At 34.0% G+C, this 15,688-nt stretch overlaps 3 protein-coding genes across 3 annotated transcripts in view; 2 read left to right on the forward strand and 1 right to left on the reverse strand.

The window, feature by feature from the left end:
• LOC109329647 (protein Brevis radix-like 4) overlaps positions 1-4,631 on the forward strand; it is a 6,439-nt gene extending 1,808 nt beyond the window's left edge. Inside the window, exons 3-5 of the mRNA XM_019563778.1 lie at positions 2,688-2,823; positions 3,546-3,949; positions 4,512-4,631. Of these exons, the coding sequence (XP_019419323.1) occupies positions 2,688-2,823; positions 3,546-3,949; positions 4,512-4,590 (619 nt within the window). The 3' untranslated portion in view covers positions 4,591-4,631. The remainder of the gene's footprint in view (positions 1-2,687; positions 2,824-3,545; positions 3,950-4,511) is intronic.
• On the forward strand, positions 5,775-7,193 carry LOC109347646 (protein BIG GRAIN 1-like C). The gene has a single exon (XM_019587599.1). The coding sequence runs from the start codon at positions 5,873-5,875 to the stop codon at positions 7,004-7,006; it is 1,134 nt and encodes a 377-aa protein (XP_019443144.1). The 5' UTR covers positions 5,775-5,872; the 3' UTR covers positions 7,007-7,193.
• Positions 10,366-14,009, reverse strand: LOC109347653 (40S ribosomal protein S3-3-like). Its single transcript, XM_019587612.1, has 6 exons — positions 13,868-14,009; positions 13,621-13,768; positions 13,358-13,529; positions 11,093-11,147; positions 10,885-11,016; positions 10,366-10,749 (listed from the first exon to the last, which is right to left on the reverse strand). Exons 1-6 carry the CDS (start codon positions 13,895-13,897, stop codon positions 10,573-10,575), a joined length of 714 nt encoding a protein of 237 aa, XP_019443157.1. The 5' UTR covers positions 13,898-14,009; the 3' UTR covers positions 10,366-10,572.

Below are 15,688 nucleotides of genomic sequence, written 5' to 3' on the forward strand. Positions count from 1 at the left end.
TACTAATCCTAATCCTAATACTAATCCTAATCCTAATACTAATCCTAATCCTCATCCTCATCATCATCCTCATCCCCATCCCCATCTTCATCCGTATCCTCATTCTCATCCTCATCCTCACCCTCACCCTCATCCTCATTCTCATCCCCATCGTAATCCTTATACTAATCCTAATCATAACCCTAATCCAAATCCTAATCTTAATCCTAATCCAAATCCTCATCCTCATCGTCATCCTCATCCTCATCCTTATCCTCATCCTCATCCTTATCCTCATCCTCATCCTTATCCTCATCCTCATCCTTATCCTCATCCTCATCCTTATCCTCATCCTCATCCTTATCCTCATCCTCATCCTTATCCTCATCCTCATCCTTATCCTCATCCTCATCCTTATCCTCATCCTCATCCTTATCCTCATCCTCATCCTTATCCTCATCCTCATCCTCACCCTAATGCATATCGTATTCCTAATCTTAATCGTAATCCTAATTCTAATCCTAATCCTCATCCTAATCCCATACCTAATCCTCATCCTCATTCTAGTCCTCATCCTAATCCTCATCCTCATCCTCATCCTCATCCTAATTCTATTCCTAACACTAACACTATCCCAAACCCTAACCCTAATACTAATCCTAATCTTAATCCAAATACTAGTCCTAATACTAATCCTAATCCTAATCCTCATCCTCATCATCATCCTCATCCTCATTCGTATACCGATGCTCATCCTATTCCTCATCCTCATCCTCATCCTCATCCTCATCCTCATCCTAACCCTAACCCTAACACTAACCCTAACCCTATCCTTGACCCTAACCCTAATCCTAACCCTAACCCTAATCCTAATCATAATCCTAATCCTAATCCTAATCCTAATCCTAATCTTAATCCTAATCCTCATCCTAACCCTAATCCTTATCCTCATCCTCATCCTAATTCAAATCATACTCCTAATCCTAATAGTAATCCTAATCATTATCCTCATCCTCATCCTCAGCCTCATCCTAACCCTAACCCTAACCCTCACCCTAACCATAACCCTAACCCTAACCATAATCCTAATTCTAATCCTAATCCTCATCCCCATCCTCATCCTCATCCCCATCCCCTTGCTCATCCTTATCCTCATCCTCATCCTCATCCTAATCCTGTTCCTAACACTAACACTAACACTAACACTAACCCTAATCCAAACCCTAACCCTAACCCTAATAGTAATCCTAATCTTAATCCTAATACTAATCCTAATACTAATCCTAATCCTAATACTAATCCTAATCGTCATCCTCATCATCATCCTCATCCCCATCCTCATCCCCATCCCCATCCTCATCCGTATCGTCATCCTCATCCTCATCCTCATCCTCACCCTCATCCTCATTCTCATCCCCATCCTAATCCTAATCCTAACCCTAATCCAAATCCTAATCCTAATCCTAATCCAAATCCTCATCCTCATCCTATCCCTAATCTAAATCCTAATCCTAATCCTGATCCAAATCCTCATCCTCATCCTCCTCCTCATCCTCATCCTCATCCTCGTTTTCCCATTTTGAGTATCCAAATTCCACACTATAAATGAAGCACCCCTAACTATGAAAGTGTGTTTAGGCTGGTCCCCACATCCCTCAGTAAAATTTCACGCATTTGCCAAAAGTAATCCAAAATGAGAACTTATTGTGGCCTGTATGTGGTGGTGGCCATGGTGGGTCAGTGTTGATTGTGTTTAGAACCATTTAACTGAGTGTTGTCGTTTGGTCGAGGAAACTCTTATGCTTTCTTTATCTTCAAATTAGGTGGTCATGTCATTTTTAGTGACTCTGGCTTCTTTTGATACCAGTTTTTGTCATTTAATCTGCAGTATGCTAGGGAATGCTCCCTCCCACCCCATAACTATATACAAGACAAAAATATGAACTTCTACTAAGTCTAAGTGGGTACCAAACAGTTAATTATGCATAAATTTAGCACATACACATTAATTATGTTTCTTAATTTGGTAACAATAGTTATAGACGTTGGTTACAATAGTTATAGACATTGGCGCTACTTTGGCTTGTGGTACAATCCCAGCCAATATGGTATAAATGGGTGGGTCCAGTATAAATGATTTCCTCTTTTATCTTAAGTAAATATTAAACCCATTCAGCCATCTAGATCAATTCATGCCGTGGTGCTTTTAAGTTTCTACTGAATAGACAACTTCAAATGTATGGTCAAACTTGGTTGTAGAACAAACTTTATTCCAGGCACCCAATGACTCGTTTTGCTTTTAATTATTCATCTGATAATCCTTTGTTAAAAAGTATAATACTATTGAGTAACTTGGCATAATATACATATTTTTTTCTCATAATAATAACAGCAACAAACTAAGATTAGTTGAGGGTTTCAATCTATAGTCACGCACTCACGCGGACAACTGATACACAACATGTTAAAATCGGTTGATTATCTTCTAACATGGAAGGATTATAATTCCACCTGTCTATCAAGGATCACCCATAAGGAAAAGTAAAAATAAAATAAAAAATAGGGTGGAGAAAACGCAATAAGGTTGCATTGCTCTTTTCCAAAATTTAGATACTATATTGTGCTTTGATCTCATGTATATAAGTTTATATATGAAAACAACTGGACTAAAGATTAGTGAATTGAATATGGTTTATTTCCCTGTATAGTCGCGAGATGTTTAACAAATGGGAAGCTCAAAAGTGGTGGTCAGAGAACTGTGACAAGGTCATGGAACTTTACAATGTTCAAAGGCTTAACCACCATGCCTTCCCTCTTCCAACACCACCAAGGTCTGAAGATAAGGTAATTAACCTAGCTCCTAGACATGTAATCGTGCACAGTTTAGCAATTGGTAGCTGCATGCCACTTAAGGCAACATGTAGTGGGCATGTAGAAGTGTAGCACAAATAAAAGTATTCTACCTAATGGGAACCGATTTGTTTCAGGGAGTGCATTTGTTGCCCTGTATAACATAAATCTTAACAAACCTCTTTTTGTCCAATGCCTCAAATAGTTTTGGTTCCAAGAATTTACAATTGGAAATTTTTTCCTATCCTCAAATGCTCTCATAGACCCACTATGATCATTTAGTAGAGAAATTATTACATCATTTATGATCAATTATCTCAATTACATCTACACTATTTATAATGCATGAATGGCTTAAAATTTAACAATTGTATTTCAAATTAACACTGTAGATATAGTTGAGACTATTGATAATTTCTCAATTTATAGTAGTAATAATTTTCCATTTAGAGTACGCACCGTAAATAAGGATTTATTATCCTAAATTATGTCTCACACCAATGACAATGAAGCAAAAATAGAAAAAATAATGAATGTTTAGTTTTTTATTTGATAATGACATATTTTCATTGGTGCGGTACATAGTTTGAGACATCGTATCCTTGTTCATTCACTATAAGCTTAGCCCCCTACACATATGATGAATCTAGGCCTAAAATCAGTTTTTACTTTGTTTCTACCCTTCTTAATTTCCTCTTTGACATGGTTAATAACAGAACTCAAAGCTTGAATCAGCAGAAGCCAGCCCTATAACACGTCCACTGACCAAGGAACAGATGCCTCGTACTATGTCCCATCCAACAGGGACGGGAATGGGATATTCATCTTTGGATTCTTTTGATCATCAATCAATGCAATCCCAGCATTTCATTGACTCGGCTACTGGCATGAGCTCAACCCCAAAAGTCTCTACCATTAGTACGGCCAAGACAGAGTTATCATCAGTTGATGCTTCAATCATAAGTAGCTCATCCAGAGATGCTGATCGCTCGAGTGACCTATCAATGAGCAATGCTAGTGATTTGGAGACTGAATGGGTTGAGAAGGATGGACCTGGGGTTTACATTACTATTAGAGCATTGCAAGGTGGCAAAAGGGAGTTCAGACGTGTCAGGTTCAGGTACTCTCACAGTTCATTGCTATGTCAAATGTACAATGATGTAACACATTAAGGTTTAATTGTATTGGATTTATTTAAATGTGAAGTCTCATATTGGGATGAACATCTGTTGTCCCACACTTAGTGTCATTCCATGCCATGACCTTCTGATTGGTTGAAAAAAATATATTTAAGTTAAAATTTAATTTTTAAGTATTTTTCTCAACATTCATAGCTTATGGCACATAGTGACACTAATTATGGGACATCAGATGTGCTCCGTTCGAGGGGTCAGTACTCAGTAGAATAGTTTAGAACTGGAAAAAGCTTATAAAACCAATGTCAAAGGTTTTGGTTCATTTCATTTGTGCCTCTTCTTGCCCCAAATAGTTGCAATGTATTTTGATGTCTTATGTCATTACATTATTGCTGTCAGCCAGAATGCTCCCACAATCAGTAGTTTAAATTTCATTTGGATGGTGAAAATCTAGGAACTGGGATATACTTTTGTGTTTGTTTTTTTGTGATTGCATTTTGCGGTAAAACTCAATGGAACTTATTTCTGGGGGTTTGTGTTGTGCAGCCGAGAAAAATTTGGGGAGGTGCATGCTAGATTATGGTGGAAGGAGAACCGTGCCAGAATACATGAACAATACTTGTGAAATTCTGCTAAAGGTGGGGGGCTACTCAGGTTTTACCTAACATGGAGGTGCTGTTGCTTACTAAAATGTTCCATATTTGTTTTGCCAAACTAAGTATCATGATAGGTGAATGAGTCAGAAGAACTGTTATATACACCTATAGTTTCTACTCAAACTTCTCATCTCTTTGAGGGATTGGCTCATATTATTCACTTGAAGTTGGAGGTAGATATGGTTTCTATTAGTTGAAGTAAAGATATTGGTTCATCAAGGAGTATCGTGCCTGTAAATTCTATGATTATTCAAACGGGACATAGAGAATGAATCTACTCTCAGTTCTTTTTCTTGTTGCACACGTGCATTTGCTAATAGGATGCTTTCTTCTTTGGTAGGTTGAAGATGCTCCTTAGATCGTGTAAACCAAACAAAGTCGAAAATGCATCACTCACTGCACTATATCTAACAATGACAAGATAGGTTTGTGTGCTCTGACTGGGTTGTATGTATGAATGAAGAAGTTAGAGAGGGTTAGCGGCGTTATGGGATTTTAGAAAAAACTTGAGGTCCAAATTTTAAATTCTAAGGTCCAAAATATAATTTTTATTGTTAAGTGACATATGGACATACTTTTTCGGATAGGACTATGAAAAACATCACTGTCGACATTATGTCTATATATATATATATATATATATATGTATGAGAAGAATTAAATTATAAGGTTTATTCTATGAGAAAATATGTATATATGTTATAGTATGTGTTTCACATATTATTATTGTATTATCCATTATTTATATTTAGTTATTATTATTGAATCTCTTTAAAAAATAATACAAATAAATGTTTTAAATCTTTATACTGCATAAAAATTACTTACATTCCTCAAAAGCTGTACACACTTTTCCTACACCAAAACATGCTTGTGTACAAACACATAAAAACACAATCTCAACCAACTCTGTCACAGGTCATTAAAATTTTTCATTCAGTTCACTCTTTCTTCTCCTTTCTCACTCTCTCTTTCTAACCTGAAATCACACGCATTTTTCTCAGTTATTCACACGATGTAGTTGCATTATTTTAAACAACCCTTGAAGCTTTTGACATTCTCTGCACGAACATTGCAGCTTTTCACTTTACCACCACCCTTCAACCACTTAGTTTATTGTTAAACTTCACTCACTGTCCTCTCTCTNCTCTCTCTTTTCATCACACAAACACACTCATACTCCTTTCTTTCCATTACCCCTATAAATAAATTGGTGTTTTCCTTGTAGCAAAAGAAACTGTATGCACCAAAATGCATAGAAGAGAAAGAGAAGGGTTGTGCCCACAAAGAAGAAGAACCCCATCTTTCTCCTCAACTCTTCTCGATACCATTTACCGTTCTATCGATGAATCAAAAACCGATCTTGATCAGGATCAACAAGTTGGTCACTACAATAAACCCAGCAAAAACATCAACTTCAGCAACAAGTACAACCATGGTATTCATAATTCTGAAAAAAGTGGCAAAGAGAGAATGAATCTTCGCCAAGCTGTGATGTTAGAAGATTGGATGGAGAAGCAAAACTCTCACAGTTCATACTTGCTGAATCCAAGTTCAAGCTCCTCAGAATGTAGCTCTGCGGGAATGTTTTCATTTTCTTCTTCGGAAACAGATTCAAGCAACAACAAACAAAGATCAAAAACCAAATCCGAGAAGCCACAGATGAAACAGCAACAACAACAACAACAACAACAACAGAAGGCACAGGAAGAGGGTGGTTTTGCAAGGACTAAGTTAAGAGCTATGAAAATTTATGGTGATTTGAATCAGAAAGTGAAGCAACCAATTTCACCAGGGAGTAAAATAGCTTGTTTTCTTAGCTCTATATTCAATTCTTATAATGTTAAGAAAGCCAAAATGTGTTATGTTGGTGCTGTAGAAGATGTTACTTTTGAGCATAAATCTAAGTCCCCATGTTTCTCTTCAACACCTTCTTCCTTTTCAACAAGGTCATGCATGACCAAAACACCCTCTTCAGCAAAAAGGAACAAATCCAACAACAATGGCATCAAAAGATCTGTGAGATTCTACCCAGTTAGTGTGATTCTTGGTGAGGATTCTGAAACTGATCCAAGTTTAATGCCATTGTCTAATGTTCGAAAAGATCCAAGACGTTCTTCAACAAATGACCTGAAGAACACTACTATGGCAAAAGAGAAGGGTTATAAAAATTCTTCTGGTAAGTGTAATTTTGATTTTAGTGATTTTTATGATAATGGTGAAGAGGAAGAGGATGAGGAAGATGATGCTTTGAGTTATTCAAGTTCAGACTTGTTTGAGTTGGATCATCTTATTGGAGCTGAAAGATTCCAACAAGAGCTTCCTGTTTATGAAACTACAAACTTGGAAACTAATAAGGCTATTGCTATTGGTCTGCATTTGTAGATTATAGTAGTCACTACTCTAGTAGTACCCTTCAAAAACCACTCATTGTAATTATTATTTCCTTGATTTGTGGACTAAATTCAAAAATGATTTGATGCTGTTCTTTCTTCAGAGAGATTTATTATAAGCTACCATTGGTTATCTTTTTTGGCTTTATGCATGCTAGAATGCTTCAGGAATTTTGGGTCAAATTGGATACATGTGTTACATACACAATTGGATACATCTATAACCATATATATCTCAAATAACAAACTGATATACCATCTTAAGAATTGATGTAAATGATAGTTCCTATAATCATATATATCTCAAATAACAAATCATGTGTGATAGAACTTCTCTAAACTAGAATTACTCACTGGCACAATTTGTCAAAGCATACTGAGACAAACTGAAAAGAGAACAAGGAAAAGTAGACCCAATTTTTTTTACTACAGGATGAGAAATGTGAAGTTAAAAAAGCTTATGCTTTTCCACTGGCTTAGCACATGGGTTAAGTGAGAGAGTAAAAATCTACCCCACTTTAAGTCATAGAGGATTTAAATAAATGATTACAACACAACTTTTTGGCTGGTTGAAATTCTTAATTACAGTGTGAATTTGAATTGATATTCTTGACTATAAAGCCAAAATTGAAGCGATTTGATGAGATCAAACAAGCATATCACAAAGTGAAAATATTACAAAATGTAGGGCCTTTGATAAGGACTTTGGTGGAAAATGGAAGACAGTGTAATAAAACCTAGTATTTTCCACATATATGATCAGACACAAGTGGCCACCATGGTTGACCTAAACAGCACCCCAATGATCCTTTCTAAGTAAAAATTAAAAATTTGAAAGCCGACATAGGAAAAAAAAACTTCATGATTTATTTGGTGCCAACATGAGAGAGAAAACGATGGTACAACACTATGATTTTAAGTTATGGTCTATTGTGGATTATTGCATGAAAATACAACTAATGTAATTAAAATTGTGTTACAAAGTGGTTATGACTTATGCTAATGTTAAAACCATAATGTTTTGGTCTCAATTAGTATAAAGAACCAAATTTAAAACATTGATTGGCATATATAATTTGTTGTCATTGAAAATGAATTCTTGTACATGCCATCATTGCCAAATTCCTAATAAATCTCCCATTGTGAAAATTCATCAACAAAGTTTAGATTTGTTCAAAACATGAGTAGTGGAGTGAATAATCAAGACAAACCACTCAAACCAACCAATTAATAACACAAAAAACATATTGGCAGTGAGCATAACTGGGTATGTTTCTTACCAACTATACACAACCTGTGTCATGTACTATACATAGATTACTAATGTGTAGCAAGCTCATGTGGAAGCTGCATCACATGTGTAGCAAGCTCATGCTGAAGCCAAGGACCACATATACCAGCTACACAACATGCCTGCATATAAATATATGATTCCTTTATTGGTATTTTGTTTAGAAGAAAGGGTGCACACTTTAGCAACTTGGTTAGCCATGGTCTACAAATTCAGGAATGTTTAGCTTTGTTATTAATTGTTATTTTATGGATGGATTTGAAGGTTTTAATAATCACCATTCACCACTAGCATGCATGGAATGTTTTGATTTTCCTTCTATTTCAAGGCATACTTTTTATATCACAGTAATCATATGAATGAAATTTAACATGCTAGAGTCCATTCTACTTTTCTTAAATAAGAAATGTTTATCCTGTTTGCATTTCTCAGTTTTTATATATTGGTGTACAATTATTAAGAGGGGGAAATTAATTATATGATCTAACATGTGGAAATTATTTGAAGAGTATCGGATCAACACCTCAAGTGAAAGGAATTTAGCCATAAAGACAAACAATAGTTTATTAGAGAGGCTAATGTTTCAGTTATTATTATAAAATGGAGAAACATAGTAAAACAATTAAATTCTATATAAAATACATAAAACACACCTCTTTTGGCATAACTTTCATAATGAATAGATGTTATTGACACTGTTGTTTTCTTTCATTTTTTACTAGACCAATTAACATTTGGGTGTAACATGATGATAGAGTCACGTGCATTCAGTCACACGTGGGTAACAGGTTTCCGCTGTGCAACTTTCCAGTACCAGGTCATCATGTGATATACGTGTCACTTTATCTGATTGGTTGAATAATATACATTTAAGTTTAAAATTTAATAATAAAATATTTTTTTGATCCAAAGTGATACATGTAGTAATACACTTTTTGGGACAAAAGATATGTTCCTTATCCAAACACACTTAACACTTTTTCTTTTTTTTGTAAGGAGAAACAATCACTCACGTGGACGTGTGATTCTAACTTGTACTTTTATGTCCCCTACCCCCTACTGTATAAACTATAAACTCAACTATGTATAAAACTAAATCTTGGCACTAAGCAGCAGCTTATTAAAAGAATGTGAATTATATTTTTATGTAGCTGTTGTAAGAATTTAATTTATCCTATTGACATGAGAATACTATAATATATTTTTTCATAATTTAATTTACCTTTTATTTTTTTACTAATGAACTTCGTTTTCTATGATTAACTGGATTTTGGCCGTAATTCCATATATATGCTCATCACTGAATATGTTTAAATATTGATTTAGCTGTTATGTCTTATAACTATTCGAGACACCATTTTTTTATTTCACGTGATCTTTCCAGGGAGCTGTTGGAGCGATGGAAAAAGAGAATATGATGCATAGGCAATACAAGTGGATATGAAAGCAAATCCTATCTATTAATAATTTAATATTGTAGCCATTTAATTATTAAGTTAATGTTAAGTAATTAATGTAAATGGGTCAGGGTTATGTTGTCATTGAAGAAAAACTTTTTTCCGATTTTTTATAATAAAAACAAGTACTATTTAGTTTTTGAGATAAAAGAGAAGGCAGAGATGTTAAAAATTGAAATATTAGAGATTGTGAACAGATATGGGTGAGTTAATGAGAATGATTAAAGTTCTAAGTTAAATCTGCTGTGGTAAATTCCTTTTAAGTGCCTACGGGTATCGTAGTACTATGTACACTTAATATTTAAAACATTCTATATAACAAACTTGAAACATTATAGTTTCAATAAGAAAGCAAAATTGTTATTATGTGTACCAAAATAACCAGGGAACAGGTACGATTTTAGAAATTCCCTCCTTGTCATGTCTATTTCTAGCAGGGACATAGATATTCAACAATATCATAAAAAAACAGTTATTTTGATTATAGACGCTGTCAGGATGACTTTGGTTAATCGAATTCGTTTTCTTTACTGTAAGAATAATAAAGATTAAAATTGTATCTGCATTTGATTTATTATGAGAAACCAAAACGAAAAACACCAATTAAAAAAGAAACTTAATTCAAACTGTTAAAGAAACAAATATTATAATAACTTATGCCTAAAATCTTGTGAATGGCTACAACAAAATTTAAACCATTTGGTGAACTAAAAAATTTTAACATAGGATCTTTGGTTTAAAATAAAAACTAAGCACCGAGATAACACAAAATCCCAGAGAAACATATCACTCTATGAGAGTCAAAACATTTCAAGCCACAGGGATTTCAACCTCATTAGCGAGCACAGCAACAGCAGCAGGTCTGATGTATTCTTCCTCCTCTTTTGGAGTGTAAATTGTGACAATATCAGGGAGGGGAGTTTTAGGACCTTGCTTCCCCTTAGGATCATAATCAAGCATAATCTTGACCTTGATTCCAAGAACACCCTAAAAGAAAGTGAGGGAAAAAATAATTAGCCCAATCAACATGTCGATACGTAATAATTAATCAAGAATATGCTCACGGCTAAAAAAACAAGTTCCAAAATAAATTCGATCGGGAAACCAAGAGTGTAAACTGACCTGTCTGAGGAGCACATGTCTTACTGCCGAGTCTATGTAATCCTTGACTGGTTGCCCAGAGGAAATCATATACCCATCCTTGAACTTCATAGATTTGGCTCTTTGGGCCCTCAATTTACCACTGACAATGACCTGCTCAAAAATCAAACAGCAATTAATAAAGCAATTTTGCAAAAATAGAGTTGACAGCTATGATTTTTTATCATACCTCACAACCCTTTGCACCACTTTCCATGACGAATCTCAAGACACCATAACAAGCCCTGCAATAAAGATATAAAATTCATACATTAACACGAACAAATGGAACAGCCCTATTCATCCAATGGCAAAAAAACTAGGGAACATTAGAAGCTCCAGCCTAATACAGCATAAGAACTGAAAAGATAAAATGAAGAAAAATCTTTAAAGACAAGTCTCTGGTGATGATACCATAAATCATATAAAGTATCAATCCAACAAAGGCAAAAAATTATGCAATTACATGTGCATGTTAAAAACAAAAGGAACTTCAAAATAAAGTACAAGTAATCAGTAAAGGCTTCCTGAAGAAGCTAGGGACCATAACTCAACCTTACAGTGTAAGGTTAACAGTACACATTACAACCATGCAATGATTATGCTATATCCATGACAATGTGGCTCCACATAGTATATAAATATTCAAATGCCACCCAGGCTGACAAAATTACAATGCACACCAAAGAGTCTAACACAATCACATAATAATTTCAAAGAGACTCAATCATATAAAAATAACAAGATTGTGACAGTCTTGAGTCTGAAAGGAAATTACAAAACATGAGTTCCCTCGGATGTAGCATAGCATAAAACCAAATATGAGAACGATAATGAAGCACTGGGAGTAACCAACACAAAGAAACATGTATCCCCCAATGTTACTCCATGAATATAATAGAAGATCACAGGCTTTGAATACATTGAGGGCACCATAATTTAGTCAACTTCCGACACAAACCTGGTACAGTTTCACCAATCTGCTTTGTAGATGACCGAACACACAAGTTTACCATAAAAAACAAAATTCATAGCATCAAACCAAAATTGAGAATGGGAATGGTCAAAGAAGAACAAAGAGAGGACTTATGCGATAAAATATGTATCTCCCAATGCTATGACATGAATAAAATAGATGTTCATGAGTTTTGATTGCATCGGTGGAACAATACTTTAGTCATCTTCCGACACAAGGTTGGTACAGAAACACCAATCTGCTTTATAGATGACCAGGCACACAATTCTACATGAATAGCAAATTCATAGCATCAAACCAAAATAGAGAATGAGTGTGGTGAAAGAAGAACAAAGAGAGAACTTATGCGATAAAATATGTATCACCCAGTGCTACAACGTGAATAAAATTGATGTTCATGAGTTTTGATTGCATCAGGGGAAGAATAATTTAGTCATCTTCCGACACAAGCTTGGTAAAGAAGCACCAATCTGCTTTATAGATGACCAGGCACACAATTCTACAAGGATAGCAAATTATAGCATCGAACCAAAATAGAGAAAGATTGTAAAAAGAAGAACATAGAGAGGACTTATGCAATAAAATATGTATCACTCAATGCTACCACGTGAATAAAATAGATATTCATGAGTTTTGATTGCATCAGGGGAAGAATAATTTAGTCATCTTCCGACACAAGCTTGGTAAAGAAGCACCAATCTGCTTTATAGATGAGCAGGCACACAATTCTACAATAATAGAAAAATTATAGCATCAAACCAAAATAGAGAAAGAGTGTGGTGAAACTGTGAAAGAACAGAGAGAGGACTTATGCAATAAAATATGTATCACCCAATGCTACCATGTGAATAAAATAGATGTTCATGAGTTTTGATTGCATCAGAGGAACAATACTTTAGTCATCTTCCGACACAAGCTTGGTAAAGAGGCACCAATCTACTTTATAGATGACCAAGCACACAATTCTACAATAATAACAAATTCATAGCATCAAACCAATATAGAGAATGAGTGTGGTGACTAAGTAAAATAAGCACAAAGAAAAGACCAATGAAATGAAAGATGTATCTCCCAATGATAACACATGAATAAAATAGAAGCTCATGAGCTATGAATGCATCATCAGGGGCACGATAAATTTAGTCAACTTCCGACACAAACTTGGTACAGAAACACCAATCTGCTTTATAGATGACCAATCACACAACACGATAATTAGAATAAAAAACAAATTTAGACGTATTACAGCCATCACATCTGCCCAAATAAATGTTAGGGCGCAACTTTCATGTACACAAAAAGAAAATGTATGGGCATTTTAAACTTTGCAGCTATCTTATAAAAATAATATCCAGGGCATCCAATAACTAATTTCACAATCCAAACATAAACTTCACTGGTGACAAAAAATGTATATAATCACACTAGTCATTTATATGTTCATTCCACACGGATAAATAACTAGAATAAAACATATACCTGCGAACAGCGAGACCACCAAGAAGCTTGTAACGAAGGGATTCAGCTTGTGCAATAGCACAAAGACCACGGTTGTTCACCTTCTCAGCATATAGCTCTACAGTGTTCTCTTCAAATTTGAATCTCTTCTGCACCACTGATGTAAGCTCTCTGATTCTTCTTCCCTTCTCACCTACACGTCACGGAAAAACTAATCAATATATTTCACATTAAATATCATAAAAACATTGAAAAATTGAAAACAAAATAATAGAATCACACACCAAGTACGGCTTGAGTGCGAGTGGCTCTTATAATGATCTCAGTGCGCAATGGCGTAACCCTAACCTCAACACCTGAGTAACCATCCTCAGCAAGCTCTCTGGTTAGAACCTCATTCAGTTCAGCGAAGAAAACTCCATCGGCTACGAACTGCAAAAGCATAAAAAACACAACAACGAGTGAGGAATGTGGAAATGCGAATCTTGCGATAGATTTGTGAAGAAAATGGTTGAGGGATTTGAGAATAACCTTTCTCTTCTTACTGAGCTGAGTATTCATTGTCGCGAATTGGAAGTGAGGGATGAGAGGGTGTCTATGAATCGAAACACCGGAGGTGGCGTTGGTTGTGTGCCTCTGCAAACCCTAATTCCCAAATGAGGTTTTTGGTGGAGAACGTGACTATATGCAATGGCTGTGAACGATCCAATGGTGGTGGCAAGTTAGGGTTTCGTCTTCAACGGGTGATATTGCTTGCAATATTTAATTCCATACGTGTACTTCTTTTCCATGTTTATTTTTTTGTTATATTGTTTTGTTTATGACTAAATTACATTGATATCCTCCTGAGTTTTAGTGAAATTATATAAATTATTTGTCATTTTTTTACACCAACATAAACCCTTAATTTTTATACTTTTATTACATTGATCAACCTCTGTATAAAAAAATAAGTGTAATTTTTTAAACAAAAAATATGATAAATGCAATTAAATTATGCTATATCATGGAGATAAATATAAATAATATGTATCTTTATTATTTTTTGTTACAAAATGCATCGTCAATCCTAAAGAGATGTTGTTTAAATTACTTTTATACTATATCGTAGCGAACCAAAAATAATAAATAAGTATTAACTTATATATTATTTGGACTTGTCTTCGCAATATATCATGTTTTGTGTAACTAAATTGCATTTATCCCATTTTTTGTTTAAAATATTACACTTAATTTTTCGGTTAAGGGTAGTCAGTGTAACGAAAATATAAATATAAAAAATAGAGGTTTGTGTATGTATAAAAAATGAGGAATTGTTTATATAATTTCACTAAAACTCATGACGATTTTTTCTGTATTATGTCTTACCTTTTGTTATGAAGTAATTTTTTATCATATTCATATTTGTTTCTAGTAATAAATGTCATTCCAAAAAAATATGAATTCTTAATATTTTGGTTATAATATAATCTTACAAGATAAATGTCTTGTTTATCATAATTTAATATAAAAGAATTTGAAATTTGTTTTTCAACAAAATTAAAGTAGCATTTGAAGATCTGAAAATTGACTAAAGGGTAAAGACGGAGAAATCAATTGAAAGAAGAAGGGAGACTTGATAAATATCATATTTAATATAGATGTGAGTTAATTAAGTGTGAATTTTAAAAAAAAGTATGGTTTATAAATTAAGGACTTATGTGACAAACATAGTTTCATTAACCATGCTAAATTAGTACCAGTGGCGGATCTTAACTTAAACATTAACAGGGGCAATAATATTTAATTACACGTTAATTAATTGCACATTTGGTAAAAAATTATTTATTTCTTTTTCAATATTAATCACTATGTTGTATGCAATAAATTCATCTTCTATTTTCCTACCTAATTTTGTTTGGTTGTTTTTATTGTTGAAAATGATATTTATGTTACTCGAACCACAATAGTTAAGATAAGACGAACAATTTGATAAAACAAGACATGACTAACAATATATGGTTGAGAGTTTTTCAAACTTGAATGACTTAATAACACCAATAATAAAATGTTGAAATTGACATCTCAAACTAATCTTCTCTCTTGCTCATTAAAATCCATAGCATATAATTGTTGGACAAAAATACATATATTATTAATATTAAATGAATTTTTATGATATATTATCAATACATACATAATCTCTTTCATTATGTGTAAAGTATTTTCAAACTCAAATGAAGTCATATATTATAAGCAACATCATCATCTACACATGTAAAAGAATTAGATCCATTTATGTATAATTTTTAGAATGACAAACAAGTTAGACTACATTTATTTATCAAGGTAGAAATTAAAGGAATATGTGAG

This window comes from Lupinus angustifolius, chromosome LG01 (assembly GCF_001865875.1).
Source record: "Lupinus angustifolius cultivar Tanjil chromosome LG01, LupAngTanjil_v1.0, whole genome shotgun sequence".
NCBI classification, from domain to species: domain Eukaryota; kingdom Viridiplantae; phylum Streptophyta; class Magnoliopsida; order Fabales; family Fabaceae; genus Lupinus; species Lupinus angustifolius.